The sequence below is a fragment of the Eucalyptus grandis genome, chromosome 4 (genome assembly GCF_016545825.1).
Source record: "Eucalyptus grandis isolate ANBG69807.140 chromosome 4, ASM1654582v1, whole genome shotgun sequence".
Lineage (NCBI taxonomy): Eukaryota > Viridiplantae > Streptophyta > Magnoliopsida > Myrtales > Myrtaceae > Eucalyptus > Eucalyptus grandis.
The window spans coordinates 31,793,067-31,809,318 of NC_052615.1; the positions used below are offsets into that span (position 1 = coordinate 31,793,067).

At 42.3% G+C, this 16,252-nt stretch overlaps 3 protein-coding genes across 3 annotated transcripts; 1 reads left to right on the forward strand and 2 right to left on the reverse strand.

Moving 5' to 3' along the window:
• Window positions 1-3,193: 3,193 nt before the first annotated feature.
• LOC104443155 (primary amine oxidase) lies at window positions 3,194-6,951 on the forward strand. Its single transcript, XM_039311532.1, has 4 exons — window positions 3,194-4,804; window positions 5,067-5,180; window positions 5,835-6,382; window positions 6,541-6,951. The coding sequence occupies exons 1-4, from the start codon at window positions 3,395-3,397 to the stop codon at window positions 6,749-6,751; spliced, it is 2,283 nt and encodes a 760-aa protein (XP_039167466.1). The 5' UTR covers window positions 3,194-3,394; the 3' UTR covers window positions 6,752-6,951.
• Window positions 6,952-8,933: 1,982 nt separating this feature from the next.
• Window positions 8,934-11,515, reverse strand: LOC104443156 (flavonoid 3'-monooxygenase CYP75B137). Its single transcript, XM_018872282.2, has 2 exons — window positions 10,318-11,515; window positions 8,934-9,777 (listed from the first exon to the last, which is right to left on the reverse strand). Exons 1-2 carry the CDS (start codon window positions 11,314-11,316, stop codon window positions 9,145-9,147), a joined length of 1,632 nt encoding a protein of 543 aa, XP_018727827.1. The 5' UTR covers window positions 11,317-11,515; the 3' UTR covers window positions 8,934-9,144.
• Window positions 11,516-13,459: 1,944 nt separating this feature from the next.
• LOC120292616 (cytochrome P450 76A1-like) lies at window positions 13,460-14,550 on the reverse strand. The gene is made up of 3 exons (XM_039310887.1): window positions 14,374-14,550; window positions 13,975-14,034; window positions 13,460-13,849 (listed from the first exon to the last, which is right to left on the reverse strand). The coding sequence occupies exons 1-3, from the start codon at window positions 14,548-14,550 to the stop codon at window positions 13,460-13,462; spliced, it is 627 nt and encodes a 208-aa protein (XP_039166821.1).
• Between the last annotated feature and the right edge of the window lie 1,702 nt (window positions 14,551-16,252).

Genomic DNA, 16,252 nt, shown 5'->3' on the forward strand with positions numbered 1-16,252 from the left:
CTCGTTTCTTTATAACTTTGGTGTATATATTGGAGTTATATTTGTTTTAAACCGATAACAATAATAGTGAGGGAAAGTAATACTTTAAAGAAAGTGGTTGTTAGTATGAGTCAAAGTATAAAAAATCTATTATACCATTTTATTTTACTCAACAATCAAATTTCTCCAAAAATCTCAAGATATTATCTTCATGAAGATAGAGGCAATGGCTATATCAAGTGCTTGCAATATGTAATCGATCCTTATGATGGAGCTAATTTCATCCGTTGAAGGACAATATGATCCTTCTTTTGTTTGAGTAATGTATCTTTGCAATTTGGATCCCAATTTGCCCACTATCCCTAATCTAAAGGACGATGGTTTTGATGAAAACAAAGCTACAAGAAAATACATGAGGATGACGAAAGGAGGTGTTGAGGAAAGATTTTCAATGCTCTACCAAATCAACTATATGAAGCTATTCAATCTTACACAAATCCTAAGGACATTTGAAATGCCTTGGAGACTAAATACAATACCAACAAATAAGGTAATGATAGATTTATTATTCTGAAAATATTTTTAATTTACTATGATTGATGAAAAATCTATCTCTAAGCAAGTAGATAAACTTGAAAATATGCTGTCAAATTCAAAGACCATTATAATTGAAATTTCTGAATCTCTTTTAAGTTTTTGCAATTATTTTAAAATTGCCTTCAACTTGGAATGATTATAAAAAGAAGCTTCCCCATGCGATCAAGAACTTGACAGTGGATAATTTGATTAAATACATTTTAATTGAGGAAGATTCTTGGGAACTTGAGGCTAACAAACACAAAAGAAGTTGCAAACTAGGTGCATTGTGTTGAGAATGGTAACGTAAGCAAAGACACAGAAAATAAGCAGGGAAAAAAGAGGAAATTCATTGACGTCAACAACACCTACTAACCTGACAACAACACCGCACTCAAAAAGGACAGCTTTTGCTTTTACTGTGATTATTAAAAAACAAAAAACAAAAAACGCTACAAGAAGGAGTGCCGCTTTCATATCAGTCGCTCCAACCTTAGGGTTCAGCAATCTTTTTCCAGGCTTCAAAAACATCAGGCCCGAAATCCAAAAGCCCCGATCTCCATTCCAGGACTTCGAGAGTAGATCTCCTTCTCTATCCCATCTTCTTTCTTTGGCATCTTCATCTTCAAAACTCAAATATCGCCAAAGGATGGTGATGGAGATGCCTTCCATCACCGAACAAATAATAGCCTAATGCATCTTTACCCAACGGATGAAGTCCACCCACCAGAGATGTGAATCACCTCTATCAATTTCGATCGCCTCTGCAAATCTCGCTTTCTTGAATGGAATGATGGTTTATGCTACACTCAAGACTTAAAGCTTAAGCATTCAAAAAAATTCCCAATGAAGATAAGGATTTAAGACTGAGAATTCTTCTATAAAGTATCATCTCTCAAGTTATAGTGCCCTCAAGAGACATCGCTCTTTATGGCTAAAAGTGAAAGCATTTATACTTTGAAAATTGAAAAAAGAAGTAGAGAGAAAAGGACATGAGTTGAATTTTTATACGTTTACACCATCTCATGGAGTTGGACAAACCTCTCTATAATTAAGCGGGCCCTAATCCATCCCCAGATCCATTAGTTGGTTCAAGGGTCCAAGACCTCAATCGATCAAGTCTATTCTCGATCCGTTCTAGCCAATTGCCAAGAACTAGAAAAGTCCCTCTTTCAATTCGCTTTTTCTAAGTTCTTCCCCCATAAAGGCACCCATATATGCAAATCGAAAACCGAAGGAAACAAACTCAAAAGCTGACATAATTGTTTTCCTTGTGGGGCAGCATAAAAAAGTAAGCTCCATCCCCCAGGAATATTCTAAGATATTGGGTGAGGACACAGTCGCGAAGATTCAAGGAACCCCAGTTCAGTGTTTTCTGTCACTTCTCTTAGCCTTTTCCCCACCACAAAGTTCACAGGTCCACGTTGGAGTTGCACCAGATTCTTGTCATTTTGTTCATCGATTGAGGAATCGATAGCATTGTCATCTTCCTCGTAGCAGGGAGATCAGTGGGCGTAGTGCTAAAGAATACCGTCCTGAATCGCGTGGACCCGGTTAGGGTTTTGATTCCTTTGATACTCCAAAAGCCAATCCACCACCCAGCTCAAGATGTTATTAGAATATGCGCCCCGGACTTTGCCTTCCTCCAGGTATATATTAATCAATTCTATTTTTTTGTAGATTGACAAATCAATCATTTAACCCTATGCTGATAGTGACTGCCTAGGCCGGTGCTGCTGTGCAAGTCGATGCTTGCGTAAGAAATTGGTAGATACACACCCTTTATCTGGTTTTTGCGTGTCGTACATTTCCTTTTCATTTAGTGTTTCCTGGTCATCAGAACAAACATCGTTCAATTGGATTCTGACACTTGGTAAATAAACACTAGGGAATCTTGATAAGTAGTGGGCGGCTGGAAAGTGCTGTGTTAAGGGCATATCTACATCAACGACCGCGCGCTAAGGCTGCGTTTCGCCAAAATTTCTAGCCATAAAGCCTTTGGCTTGCCTTGGATAAGGAAAATGCCATCTGTGGGCACGAGAAAGTCCGCATCCAAAGCTAAAAAAAAATAATTGGACGAGAATTGGATGTTGCTTGCTAAATGGCGCTTTTACATTAATAGTTTTGATGTACATGTATTTACTCAATCACATGGTATAATTTTTGTCATAAACCGATCCCATTACTTATTTTAGATAGGAATGCTTGGGTATCTTTGTTATGTGCTGTGCGTAAATTGTGAAATTTTATTTCCTCACTTATGTATCCTCACGGCATTTGTTGAAAAGGTAGGCAATTAAACTCTCTACCTCCTTATTTTCAAGTGAAAGAATAACTAATTGGATAACTCCCGGTGATTGAAACCAATGTATTCAATTAAAAGTTATTGTAGCATAAATTTGATTTTTCTATTCTATTCTCTGCATCTAATTCCACGTGTAAACTGTGGTCTTTGGACATTTTTCTTCGTAGATATCCCATATCTTTGATTGATGTGACATATATCGTACTAATTTTTCACCAAAATGAGACATGTTGACCACACATTATGCACAAAAATTACCTATATCAATGTCTAGCTCGCAAAATCCGCCGGAAAACACAATTCGGTGAAAGGATGGGCACATAACCTACGCATTACGCAAAATCTCCATCGATCGAGACGAACAGTCTCCATTTTATCCGTTTCGTTCGAGGTCATGCTTTGATTTCTCTTTCGATTTTACTCGTTTCATACAGCTTTTTCTTTCCCTTTTCTTTCTAATGTTTTTATACAATTTCTCACTGTATTCAAGAGCCAACCGCGTTGCCGAGACCATGCGATGGCGTGACATCAGCCATGTATATTTATCTGCCGAGTCGACAAGTTTCAGCACACTTGCCCCTGCCCCCTGAGAGAGAGAGAGAGAGGATGGAGGGGAGGCATTCCCTCCGGCTGTTGCTGCTCTTCGTCAGCGTAGCCCTGATCCTTCTCTTCACGTGGGTCAACCTCCCGTCCCGGCTGCCGGACACGGCGGAGCTCGTCGACTGCGACGCCAGCTCCCCCTGGTGCGCCTCCTCCAAGAATCGCTTCCAGCCCAAGCAACGGCAGCCCCCACCACCAACATCGAGAACCCCGCCCCCGCCCCGCCGCCACTCCCACGTCTTCGACACCCCGCGACACCCCCTCGACCCCCTCACCATCCAGGAGCTCAACCGCGTCCGCACCTTCCTCCTCTCCCACCCGCTCTTCGCCAACGGCGCCCCCTACGCCCTCCACTCCGTCGTCCTCGAGGAGCCCGACAAGCTCTCCGTCCTCGCCTGGCGGAAGGGCGACCCGTTCCCCCGGAAGGCCTCCGTCGTCGCCCGCGTCGCCGGCTTGTCGCACCTCCTGACCGTCGACCTCGACAGCGGCCGCGTGACCGAGCAGGGGGCCACGCCCCTCTCCGGCTACCCGACGATGACCATGGAGGACATGACGACGGCCACGTTGGCCCCGCTCGCGGACCCGGAGTTCAACCGCACGGTTCTGGCGCGCGGGGTCGACCTGGCCGACCTCGCGTGCCTGCCGATCTCGAGCGGCTGGTACGGCCCGGCCGAGGAGAGCCGGAGGCTGATCAAGGTCCAGTGCTACTCCATGAAGGACACGGCCAATTTCTACATGCGACCCATCGAGGGGCTGACCGTTCTGCTCGACCTGGACACGAAGCGCGTGGTCGAGATCACCGACAAAGGCGGCGACATACCGATCCCGAAGGCCGCCAACACCGACTACCGGTACTCGCAGTTCGATCAGAACCGGCAGGCTTATCGCATGATCAATCCGATCTCCATCGAGCAGCCGAAAGGCCCGAGCTTCACCGTCGAGGACGAGCATCTCGTCAAGTGGGCGAACTGGGAATTCCACGCGAAGCCGGACCCGAGAGCCGGGGTGATCATCTCCCGGGCCAGGGTGCGCGACCCGGAGAGCGGCGAGCTGAGGGACGTCATGTACAAGGGCTTCACGTCGGAGCTGTTCGTCCCTTACATGGACCCGACCGACGCGTGGTACTTCAAGACGTACATGGACGCCGGCGAGTACGGGTTCGGGCTCCAGGCCATGCCGCTCGACCCGCTCAACGACTGCCCGAGGAACGCCTACTTCATGGACGGCGTGTTCCCGGCCGGCGACGGGACGCCGTACGTGAGGTCCGGCATGGTGTGCATCTACGAGAGCTACGCCGGCGACATTGGGTGGCGGCACTCCGAGAGCCCGATCACTGGCATGGAGGTAAAGGGGGTTTTGGGCCATTGACTTTGACCCGTTATTAAAAGACATAATGAAGTAATTATAGATACATGAGCATATGCTGAAGTTCTACAATTAGTAATTTAGTAGCCATTGCTTGTGATCCGGTGATATTTGGTGCTCTAGAGATATTAACTTTTTCTTTTCTTTTTTTAAATTCGGCCACGGAGATATTTTCCTGTTCTTGAAATATGTTTGATTTTGATTTTTTTTTTTTAAATTTTTTTGGGTGGTTTATGTGCAGATAAGGGAAGTGAGGCCAAAAGTGACGTTAGTGGTTAGAATGGCAGCGTCAGTGGCGAACTACGATTACATCGTGGACTGGGAGTTCCAAACGGATGGGCTAATCAGGGTCAAGGTTAGTGATTCTTCCAAATTGCATTCCTGCCAAGGGCGCACTTTGAATATTCCAAATTTTCCACTACTCCTTTTCCTTTTTCCTTTCTTAAATATTTTTGTTTAATTTTTTTTTTTTTTTGTTGGATGAACCACTTGTTTTGAGCCGTGTTAGAAAGTTAGAAAAGGCTTTGCTAAGGGCCTAAAGTAAGTAAAGTAACAACATTTTAAGGGATCGCAACCTGACTTAGTAGGTCCAAGATAATTCTCCTAATCGATGATGTATTCGATGGGTAGGCTCATCAGGCTTATTAAGTTGCCAAACTTATGATTTAGTCTAATTATAGGTTTAGAAAAGATCTTAATGTGGGTCCGATTCACCATGGAAAATAAGATTCCTCCGCTGAAAAGTACCAAGGAGCGAGAGATGCCCCGGCTATTCAAACGCCATATATATTTCAACTAAAGTTGGCGTATTGAAAATGACGCGAAACCACGTGTGACAATGACAACCGAAGTGACGCTTTGGTATCTTAGCACGCTCAAATCTCAGATATCCTTTGACAATTATAACCTTCGACATTGGACTTTGAAGAGATGAACTTGTATGTCTTTTTTTTTCTTTACCAAAAAAAAAAAAACTTGTATGTCTTTTTCTCAAATGACCTAAATGCAGGTCGGTCTCAGCGGAATTCTGATGGTGAAGGGCAGCCCCTATGCCAATGTCAACGACGTGCCGGGGCGAGAAGACCTCTACGGCACGCTCCTCTCCGAGAACGTCATCGGCGTCATCCACGACCACTACGTCACATTCCATCTCGACATGGACGTCGACGGTGCCGACAACTCCTTCGTGAACGTCAACATCCGGAAGCAGGAGACCTCCCCTGGGGAGTCGCCCCGGCGGAGCTACCTGAAGGCAGTCCGGAACGTGGCCAAGACTGAGAAGGATGCGCGGGTGAAGCTCAAGCTCTATGATCCGTCTGAGTTCCACGTCGTCAACACGAACAAGAAGACGCGGGTCGGGAACCCCGTGGGGTACAAGGTTGTCCCCGCGGGGACCGCGGCCAGTCTGCTCTCTCACGACGACCCACCCCAGAAGCGGGCGGCGTTCACGAACAACCAAATATGGGTCACCCCCTATAACCGGACCGAGCAATGGGCAGGAGGGCTGTTCACTTACCAGAGCCAGGGCGAGGACACACTCGCCGTGTGGTCGGAGAGGTGCGCGCTAGCATTTGCTATGCACACATTCAAGTGAAATCCTCATTTTGCCTCTAGATAGTGTGGGATTCGACCTGGTGGCCTCGGGATGAGCCCGGGCGAACTGGCTTTAGATTCTGGGACTGGTACTTTAACTGGAAATGTTTGTTCAATGGCAGGGATCGGCCGATCGAGAACAAGGACATTGTGGTGTGGTACACGCTGGGCTTCCATCACATTCCGTGCCAGGAGGACTTCCCGATCATGCCCACGGTGTCGGCCAGCTTCGATCTGAAACCGGTCAACTTCTTCGAAAGCAACCCCATTCTCCGGATCCCGCCCAACACCGAGAACGACCTCCCGGTGTGCAAGCCCGCTGCTTCCGCTTGACTCGTGAGCCTATTTTGTATTAAAGCTAGTCATTGCTCGCCTGAGGACCTTCTTCTTCAGTACTCAGCTGTACATATCTATGGAGCTAATAATCCACCCTCTATGTAAACATTGTTGCTGAAGCTATGAGAATTGCGCGCTGTGGAAGCTCGGCTCAGGAACCTCCTCCTTCAGTCGAGCAGCCATGGTTGATTCCTTAATTCTGGATAACTGATGAAATGGTCGTATGCACGCGGCAGTCGATTGAATCTATATCCTTCCAGCGCAAGAAAGGAAAGACTTCATCTTCTGGTCGAACTGATCGAAAGAATATTCCAACCAAAGCAGCACAAAACCGTGCAAAGTAACGTTGTGTCTAGCTGAGAACATGCTCTGAACATGATCGATAGAGGCCGATACTTTCGGGCCTGGAGTTGAGGCCCGGCCAGCCGATTGAGCAAGCGAAATGCTATGGCGTATATATTGCCGGAGGTAATATGTGCTGCCATTTGACGAGGGTGAAAGGTCGACTTCAATGGTATATAACAACCCGTAATTTTAATAAATATGTTTAGTTAAATTGTTAATATCATGAGATCCTAAACGCATCATGCACTTGAATTAGGAAAATTTGCATTTTCTTTTGTGCGCAAGCTTTCCAAGCTATAAAAGTAATCTAGGATAAGAACTAGATTTGAAAAATTCTAATTAGAACATTGGACCACACGGAAAAGTTATACCTGGTTCTAAATTCATAAAACAAAAGGAGCCCCGCGTTTCATGCAAAAGCCCTAAGCCCACCGTGAGCACATGGGCCTTTGAGCGGGGAGCTTTTTTTTTGGTCGAAAGGAGCGGGAGTGTTGGGTTGCTCCCTTTTTAACCCCTTTTGAAAATGAAAATATTTGTTTAGTTTTGAATGACCACTCACATAATTTTATTTTTACAAATATCATTTAAGACTTCTAAGCAAACTCCAACCTTGAAAAGACCAAATGACCCCTCTCATTTTAGCATGTTGTTGGTCTTTGTTGTGGAAAATTGTTTAAAAAGTCCTAAACATATTACATCTTTATTAATTTAGTCATAATATTTCAATTTTGTCAATGAAAGCCTAGGCATTTTTCATATTTTGCCAGATGAGTCTATCTAGCTAAAATTTATCGAAAATTGCTGATGTAGATATCGATTATCTTATAATGTATAATTAGTGTGAACACAAATAGTTTGTAATAATATTTTAATATATTTCAATTTTTATTTTTATATTTAGTTTTTTTATTCTAACTATTGGTAAGCAAGGGTTGGTGTACTTCTCTCACTAACCATGGGTGAGGGCCTTTGCACCCTTGTTGGCCCCCACCTAGATCTAGACAAGGGCCGTCGACCCTTGCCCAAATCCAGGTGAGAGTCGTGATGCCCCATTTAGATTTAGACAAGAGTGTCCTGACCCTTTCCTTGCTTAGGCCAGGTGAGGGCTGTTGGATTTGGGTGCACGTGAACACCTTTGCTTTTGCCCGACAAGGGTAATCACACCCTTGCCCAAACCAAGTGAGGGTTGCTGGCCCTCATTGGTTTAGGGTTAGGAAAAGTAAGAAAAAAATAAAAAATAAAAATAAAAAAATATTAAAAATACTATTAGAAAGTGCCAAAGTTAGTGCTGATCATGTCACGTGGAACGGTCAGCGTTTATGTTAATGATTTTTAGTCAAAATTGGCCAAATGGACTCAATTAGCAAAATATAAAAAAGTTTAGGACTCAATTAACAAAATTGAAATGTTTAGGATTAAATTGGAAAAAAAATGTAGTAGGTTTAGAACTTTTTAGAGAATTTTCCCGTCTTTTTTTATAAGTACATAGAGGAGTTTTCGGTCACAACAATTTATTATACAGTGTGCTCGTGAATTACATCAAGTGCTTGGGGGCCAATAATTTTTCTAATAATATTTGTGAATTTCTTTTTGAGGTTGGGAGATTATTTTGTGAGAAATTGTAAGAGTTAAAAATGTTGTATGAGTTTGTGCATGTAATTGTGCATTGGGATAACAACAAAATTATATTAATGACTCGACTGTGATTGTAATCTCTATTGCATCATTTTATTGATAGTGCAATCTCGTGTTGTACTCCTAATCAAATAGGTCACACCAACCTAAGCATATAAATTCAGTGTTTCCTTATTATATTTTATTCTTCGCACTACGCTACAAGCGAACTGCCTTTTGATAACCCGTAATCAAATATATATGCAAGACCCCAAACGTTATGCGCTTAATCACATGACTTCATCTTCTAGTTGAACTAATCTGAAGAACCAATAGACAACAGGAATCCTTTCTCCTACATCTAACATACTGGCAGGATGCTTTTATTCCGTAGAATTGAAATGAAGAGTTCTGAGACTCTAATGAAAGAACTATCTCGACATGTAGAGCTCTGGAGTGGACAATCTCGGCCTGGGAATGGCCACCAGGGGATTCAATTTCTTGACCACAATCCCGAACTTGTCCGATAGTTCCAGCTCCACCCCTTGCGGTAATTCCCACTCGAATGAATGCAAAAGAGAGGCCAAAGAAAACGTTAGCATCCTCTCTGCCAGTGCAAGCCCTGCGCATATTCTTCGACCAGAACCGAAAGGCATGTATGTGAAGTCGTTGCCCGAGAGGTCATACTTGCTGGGATCTTCCAAGAACCTCTCGGGTCTAAACTCTGACGGTTTGTCCCAAATCGTGGGGTCCCTGTGGATGTAACCCACATTCAGGAATACGTTACTGCCCTTTGGGATCGTGTAACCCCCGACGACACAAGAAGCATGAGGTGTCCGAGGCACCAATAAGGGCAGCGCTGGGTGCAAACGAAATGCCTCCTTGATGACAGCATTGAGGTACTTCAATTTGGGCAAGTGGTGCTCTTCGACCATCTTATCGTCCCCCACAACTTCCGTCAGCTCGTGGACTACTTTGTTCATCATATTTCGATTCTGCAGCAACTCTGCCATCACCCACTCGATCGTTGTTGAAGTCGTATCAGTTCCGCCAACCACGATGTCCTACTCCACAGTCGAAATTTCATTAGGAAGAGTAAACTGCTATTATGTTTGATAAAGCTTAACACTTGATGAAGCACTGTAATAGAGAAGAATCGACATTCGAGTCAAGAACATAGAGCTTTTTGTGATGGAGAGGGTGCGGTTGGATACAACCTAAGTAAGACAGCAGGATGCCAAACAAGATATATGGAAAAAGAATTTATTCTTGACATGATACGGCCAACTTGATTCGAAAATTGGCACACAATAATTGAAGAACCTTTGAATTAAATCAACTTTGCTACATTTGTTTCGCTATTGTACAAGACGCTGGTGGAAAATTATGGTACTCTAGGGCTGACATAGATCTGAAAATGAGAACTATACTCTTTTAATAATCGCTAGACATTAACTCTATGATTATGGAGGCCAAAAATATGAAATGAAATCTACCAAGAGCAGAATTGCCGGAGAGGATTAACCATATTTTCTGGTGCATCAGGGCGAAAAATAGTCAAGTATATTGATAGAAGAACTAGTCACCTAGCTGTATAGACTTACTTTAAGAATCGCTTTGAGAACTCTATTCTTGTCCGTTGGTGAATGGTTATCTTCAAGATCCATCTCCACGTCCAGGAAAATCTGCAAAAAATCCCTTTTTTGTTCATTTCTTTCAGATTCTCCTTCCTTCTGCTTGAACAGTTCATTTGTTTTTCCTTCGGTTGCACAATCGATAACAGACTGAAGAAAATCATCTAGCCACTGATGCACCCTTTTCATGTCCCTTTCCACTCCTTGCAGGTCAAGCCAAGCGAGTGCCGGGAAAAAGTCCGAAACATTTGGACTACCTAAGAGCACCATATATTCAGCCACCACCTTTCGAAACTCGGCGCCCATGGCTTCGCACTTCTCTCCCTCAAGCGTCCCTCCCCACAGCATTGCCATCATCCCGTTAATCAAGATCAGAAGGGTCAATTCCCCGATATCAACCGGCATGCCAGATTTTCTATACAGATCACTCAGAGCTTTCCTGACCTCCTGCCTTCTCAAATCGTAACAGGCATCGAGGCTCGCATTGCTCATTATCTGCCGTACGAACAGTTTGCGGAGATTCCTCCAATAAGGCCCCTGGCTTGCGAAGGCAATACTCCTTCCACCGTATGACGACATGGTGGCAGCGATGTTCGGGTCCCGATTGGCAAACATTATGTCCTGGTCCCGAACAATTTCTCTGGCCACCGACGGGGAGTTAATCACGACATATAACTTGCTTCCAAGCTGGAGTTTGTAGATGGGGCCGTATGTCTTGGCCAATTCGGAGAACTTCCGGTGGAGATCGTTCCCTAGGAATGGGAGGTACCCGAGGAATGGCATGCCTCGGGGCCCTGGGGGCAATGGATTCTTCGAGTTTTTTCGCCTCCTGAAAATGGAAAAAACCAAAAAAGTAAGTGTTGCAATTGCTATGACAAGAAATGTTGTGATAGCTGTAGGAATTGCATCATCCTCTTCTTTAGCATGCCACAAACACAGCCAGGCACGTCCAGCGTATCCGTTTGACATTTTGGCTCGCGACCACGGGAAGAGAAGTAGCCAAGCAAGAATAAGAAATTCTTTTATTACACTAAGTATATATGGTCTTCCTATGGATGAGTGGGTCTCTTATAGATGATAAACGAGAAGCTGATAAGAAAATCCAGTGGTTCTGGTTTGCCCCCATCGACACAAGAACAAAAATGACAACTGGAGAAAACTGCAAATGAGTACGATGATTGAACAAGCGTAATGCTACGGTGTATATAATGCCGGAAGTAATATATGTTATCGGGAAGCTGTGCGATAAGGGTTAAAGGTCGACTTTAATGGTATATAACTAATCGTAATTTTGACAAATTAATTTAGCTAAAATTGTTAAGATCATGAGATAATAAACGCGTACTTGGATTAGGAAAATTTGCATTTTCTTTTGTGCCTGAGCTTTCAGAGCTATAAAAGGAATCTAGGGAAAAAAAACTAGATTTAAAAATTCTAATTAGAACATTAAACCGTATGGAAAAGTCATATCTGATTCTAATTCCACAAAACAGAAAGAGTCCCGCGCTTCATACAAAAGCCCCAAGCCCTAGTCCTATGAGAGAGAGAGGTTTTTTTTTTTGGTCGGAAGAGAGAGGGGTTGGGTTGCCCCCATTTTAACTCCTAATTTTTGTTTCAAAAGAATTGTTTAGTTTTCAATGACCATTTACAACTTTAACTTTAAAAATATCATTTATGACTTCTGATAAAACTCTGACCTTGAAAAGACCAAATGGCCCCTCTCATTTTAGCATATCGTCAGTCTTTGCATGGAAAAATTGTTCAAAAAATCTTAAATTTATCATATTTTTGCTAATTTAGTTCTAGTCTTTCAATTTTATCAATCGAAACCTAAACATTTTCATGTTTTACTAATTGAGTCCATCCGACTTAAATTGGCAAGAAATTGCTGACGTAGACATGGATATCTTATAAGGCACAATTAACGCGAATGTGAATAATTTTTTATAATATTTTAAATTTAAAATTAATTTTTTTTTTTATTCTAACCATGTGTAGGCTAGGGCGTTGCTACCTTCACTAGCCACAGGTGAGGGCCTTTGCACCTTTATCTGCCCCCACCCAAATCCAGGCGAGGCCCATTAGGCTCTTGCCTAAAGCTGGTGAGGGTGTCAACTATGTGAGGGTCGTGACATCCTCACTAGATTTAGGAAGAGGGTCTTGACCCTTGCCTTGCCTAGGCGAGGTGAGGGCATTGCAACCCTCACCTGGATCTAAACGAGGGCGAATGCCTTTGCTTGTAATTGATGAGGGCAGTGACATCCTTCCCCAGACCAGGCGAGGGTCGTTGGCCCTCGCCAGTTTTGGGTTAGGAAAAAAAATTAAATACTGAAAATTAAAATAAAAGAAGATTAAAATATTATTAAAAATTATTCACGTTGGTGTTAATCATGCCACATAGGACAATTGGCTCTACATTAGTGATTTTTAGTCAAAATTGATTGGATGAACTTGATTAGCAAAATGCGAAAATCTTTAGGATTTAATTGGCGAAATTGAGAGGTTTATAACTAAATTAGCAGTAGGTTTAGGACTTTTGGATACTTTTCCTTTTTTTTTTCATAAATATATAGAGGAGTTTACAGTCACAACAATCTATTATGCGGTGCACTCGTGAATTAGATCAAGTGCTTGGAAGCCAATAATTTTTGTAATAATATTTGTGAATTTGTTTATGAGATTGAGAAATTATTTTGCAAGAAATTATAGGAGTTAAAATGTTGTATGATTTAGTGGATGTAATTGTGGATTGGGATAATGGCAAAAGCCTCAACTATGATTGTAATCTCTATTGCATCGATCGATCTATAGTGTAATCTCATGTTGTTTACCTCATCAAGTAGGTCACACCAATTGAATCATATAAATTCGGTGTTTGTTCATTATGTTTTATTCTTTGCACTATGCTGTAAGCGAATCGCCTCCTTGATAACACCGTAATCAAATATACGTGCAAGACCTAAAATGTTTTGCGCTTAAATCACATGACTTCATCTTCTGGTTGAACTAATCCGAAGAACCAATAGACAACTTCTCCTACATCTGACACACCGGCAGGATACTTTCATTTCCTAGAATTAAAATGAAGAGTTTTGAGACTCTAATGAAAGATCTATCTTGACATGTAGAGCTTTGGAATGGATAATCTCGGCCTGGGAATGGCCACCGGGGGATTCAATTTCTTGACCACAATCCCGAACTTGTCCGATAGTTCCAGCTCCACCTCTTGCGGTAATTCCCACTCGAATGAATGCAAAAGAGAGGCCAAAGAAAACGTCAGCATCCTCTCTGTCAGTGCGAGCCATGCGCATATCCTTCGACCGGAACCGAAAGGCAAGTGCGTGAAGTCGTTGCCCAAGAGGTCATACTTACTGGGATCTTCCAAGAACCTCTTGGGCCTAAACTCCGTCGGTTTGTCCCAAATCATGGGGTCCCTGTGGATATAACCCTCGTTTAGGAATATGTTACTGCCCTTTAGTGCCGAGGCACCAAATTCGGAGAACTGGAACCCATGATTATATCCACAGGGACCCCATGATTTGGGACGTTTGTAGGTGGAGAACTCAGTAGGTCTCGGCCAATTTGGAGAACTTCCGGTGTAGGTCGCTCCCTAGGAACGGGAGGTACCCGAGGAATGGCACGCCTCGGGGCCTTAGGGGCAATGGATTCTTCGAGTTTTTTCGCCTCCTGAGCATGGAAAAAACCAAAAATCTAAGAGTTGCAATTGCTATGACAACAAGTTTTCTGATAGCTCTAGGAAGTGCATCGTTCTCTTCTTTAGCAGGCCACAACCACAACCAGGAACGTCCAGAGTATCCGTCTGACATTTTAGCTCTCCACCACAGGAAGAGAAGCAGCGAAGCAAGAATAAGAAATTATTTTATTACACTAGGCATACATGGTCTTCCCCTAGATGTGTGGGTCTCTCATGGATGATAAAGGAAAAGCTGATGAGGGAATGGTGCGGTTCTGGTCTGCCCTCATCGACACAAGGACAAAAATTGACAACTGAAGAGCACCGATTACAATCAGCAGCCCCACGCTTGACTTGGGAGAAGGCGTTGGGGAATCCGAGGTGACCTCCCTCTCTACCCTCGTAAGAGGGGGAGTTCGACTGACTTCTTTATTTTCCTGTACCACGCCCCAAGTTTCCCTGGGGAAGGCGTTGCGGGAATCCGAGGTGATCTCCCTCTCTACCCTCATAAGAGGGGGAGTGGCCGGGTAGGCCAACGGGGCCAATATCTTTTTTCAAGCCCGGGTCCCAGCCTATATTCTTGTCTTTTCTAGGATGTCAAAGTCTTTTAAGGATTTGTTTAGATCCCATGGACAAAAATTGACAGCTGAAGAGCCCCAATTACAATCAGCAGCCCCACGTGGTCCAGTTTTTGACTTGCACGGAGGAGTTGTCATTGTCATGAGGAGTCATTAGTCTTACATAATTGTATGATATTTTTTGTCGGTGGTATGGACCGGGTCGAGCACTTTGCATCGTTGATAGAAGCAGTACCTTTGATGATTTAGGCCGGAAAATATCAAATCATCTCGACTGATGGGACGCAAGTACTAATTACTAATATTTTACCGAATGTTACTATTCAATGCAATTAGTTTTCTTTCCTAAATTTAACCTTTCGAATTGAAAATGTATTTTGGATTTTAGCTCGATAAGCAAACTTTTCTGATCCTAGTAAGTAGTCTAATTTGAGTAGATTTGCTATTTGATTAGTTATTTAGTTTGGATAAATTTCCTATTTTGGATTTAATTATTATCTATATATAAAAAGTATCTTTGTTGTGAAAGGTATTCATCATTTTGTGCAATTGCACACGAAAGCAATATGAGACTATTTAAAGTTGTGAAAAAGATTTTATGTAAGTATTTTTTTGAGATTGAAAGATTATTTCATCAAGAATTGTGATGGCTAAATATCATGTCAGTTATTAAGTAGATTTGAGAGTTAGGAAATACTTAAGAGTGTCTGAGTGCGGTTATAATCTTTATTTGATTGCTTGATCTATTGCAAATTCTTATGTTGCTATCTCTATAGATGTAAGTCATATTGATCAAACAATATAAATATGATATTTAATTTATTTTTTTATGCTTATTTTATAATTCGATTTGTTATTTTTCACAACAATTGTTATCAGAATTAGGTTTGTATGAGTTAAATCAAATTGATGGTGACAAGATAAGGAAAAGTAAACAAAGTTAATAGGAAAGATTTTTGGTTTTTAGAAGATACAAATTGAATATTATCTTTACTAGAGAAATTTGCATTTACCCTTATTTGGAAAGAAACCAAAGTTGGTGAAACAAGCTGATTGGAAGTTGCTGGATAGACAATTGCCGGGTATAATTTAGCTGACATTGGCTCGTAATATTGCATTAGCATCGTAAAAGAGAAGATCATTGCAGGATTGACGAAAGTCCAATCAAATTTATGAGAAACTCTTTGCGAACAATAAGGTCTACTTTATGTATTGTTTGTTTCACTTAAAGATGAGTGAAGGAGCATTGGTTGCTCGAAAATCAATGAATTCAACGCAATTGTCAGTCAATTGAGTTTAACCTTTGATTTTATCAATGTTCATTGCTTGATAGTTGGATTACTATATTATTGTTATTAGTAATTCCATTGGGTTAGTAAGTTTGGCGTTTGATGAAATTCATTACTTCATTCTAAGTGAAGGCATCCATAGAAGAGATTCTAGTGAATTTATGCAAGCTGTTTTAGAAGGTGAAGGAAGAGGAGGAGATAATAATAGTGTTAGTAGGAGTAGTGCAAATTTGAACAGGTGTAGTTAGTTTAGGATTTGTGGTGTTGTCTATTGGAGTTAGGGCAAGAGGGATTATCTTAAAATGGATTGCCTTAAGCTAAACAACAAGAAGGATAAGAGAAAT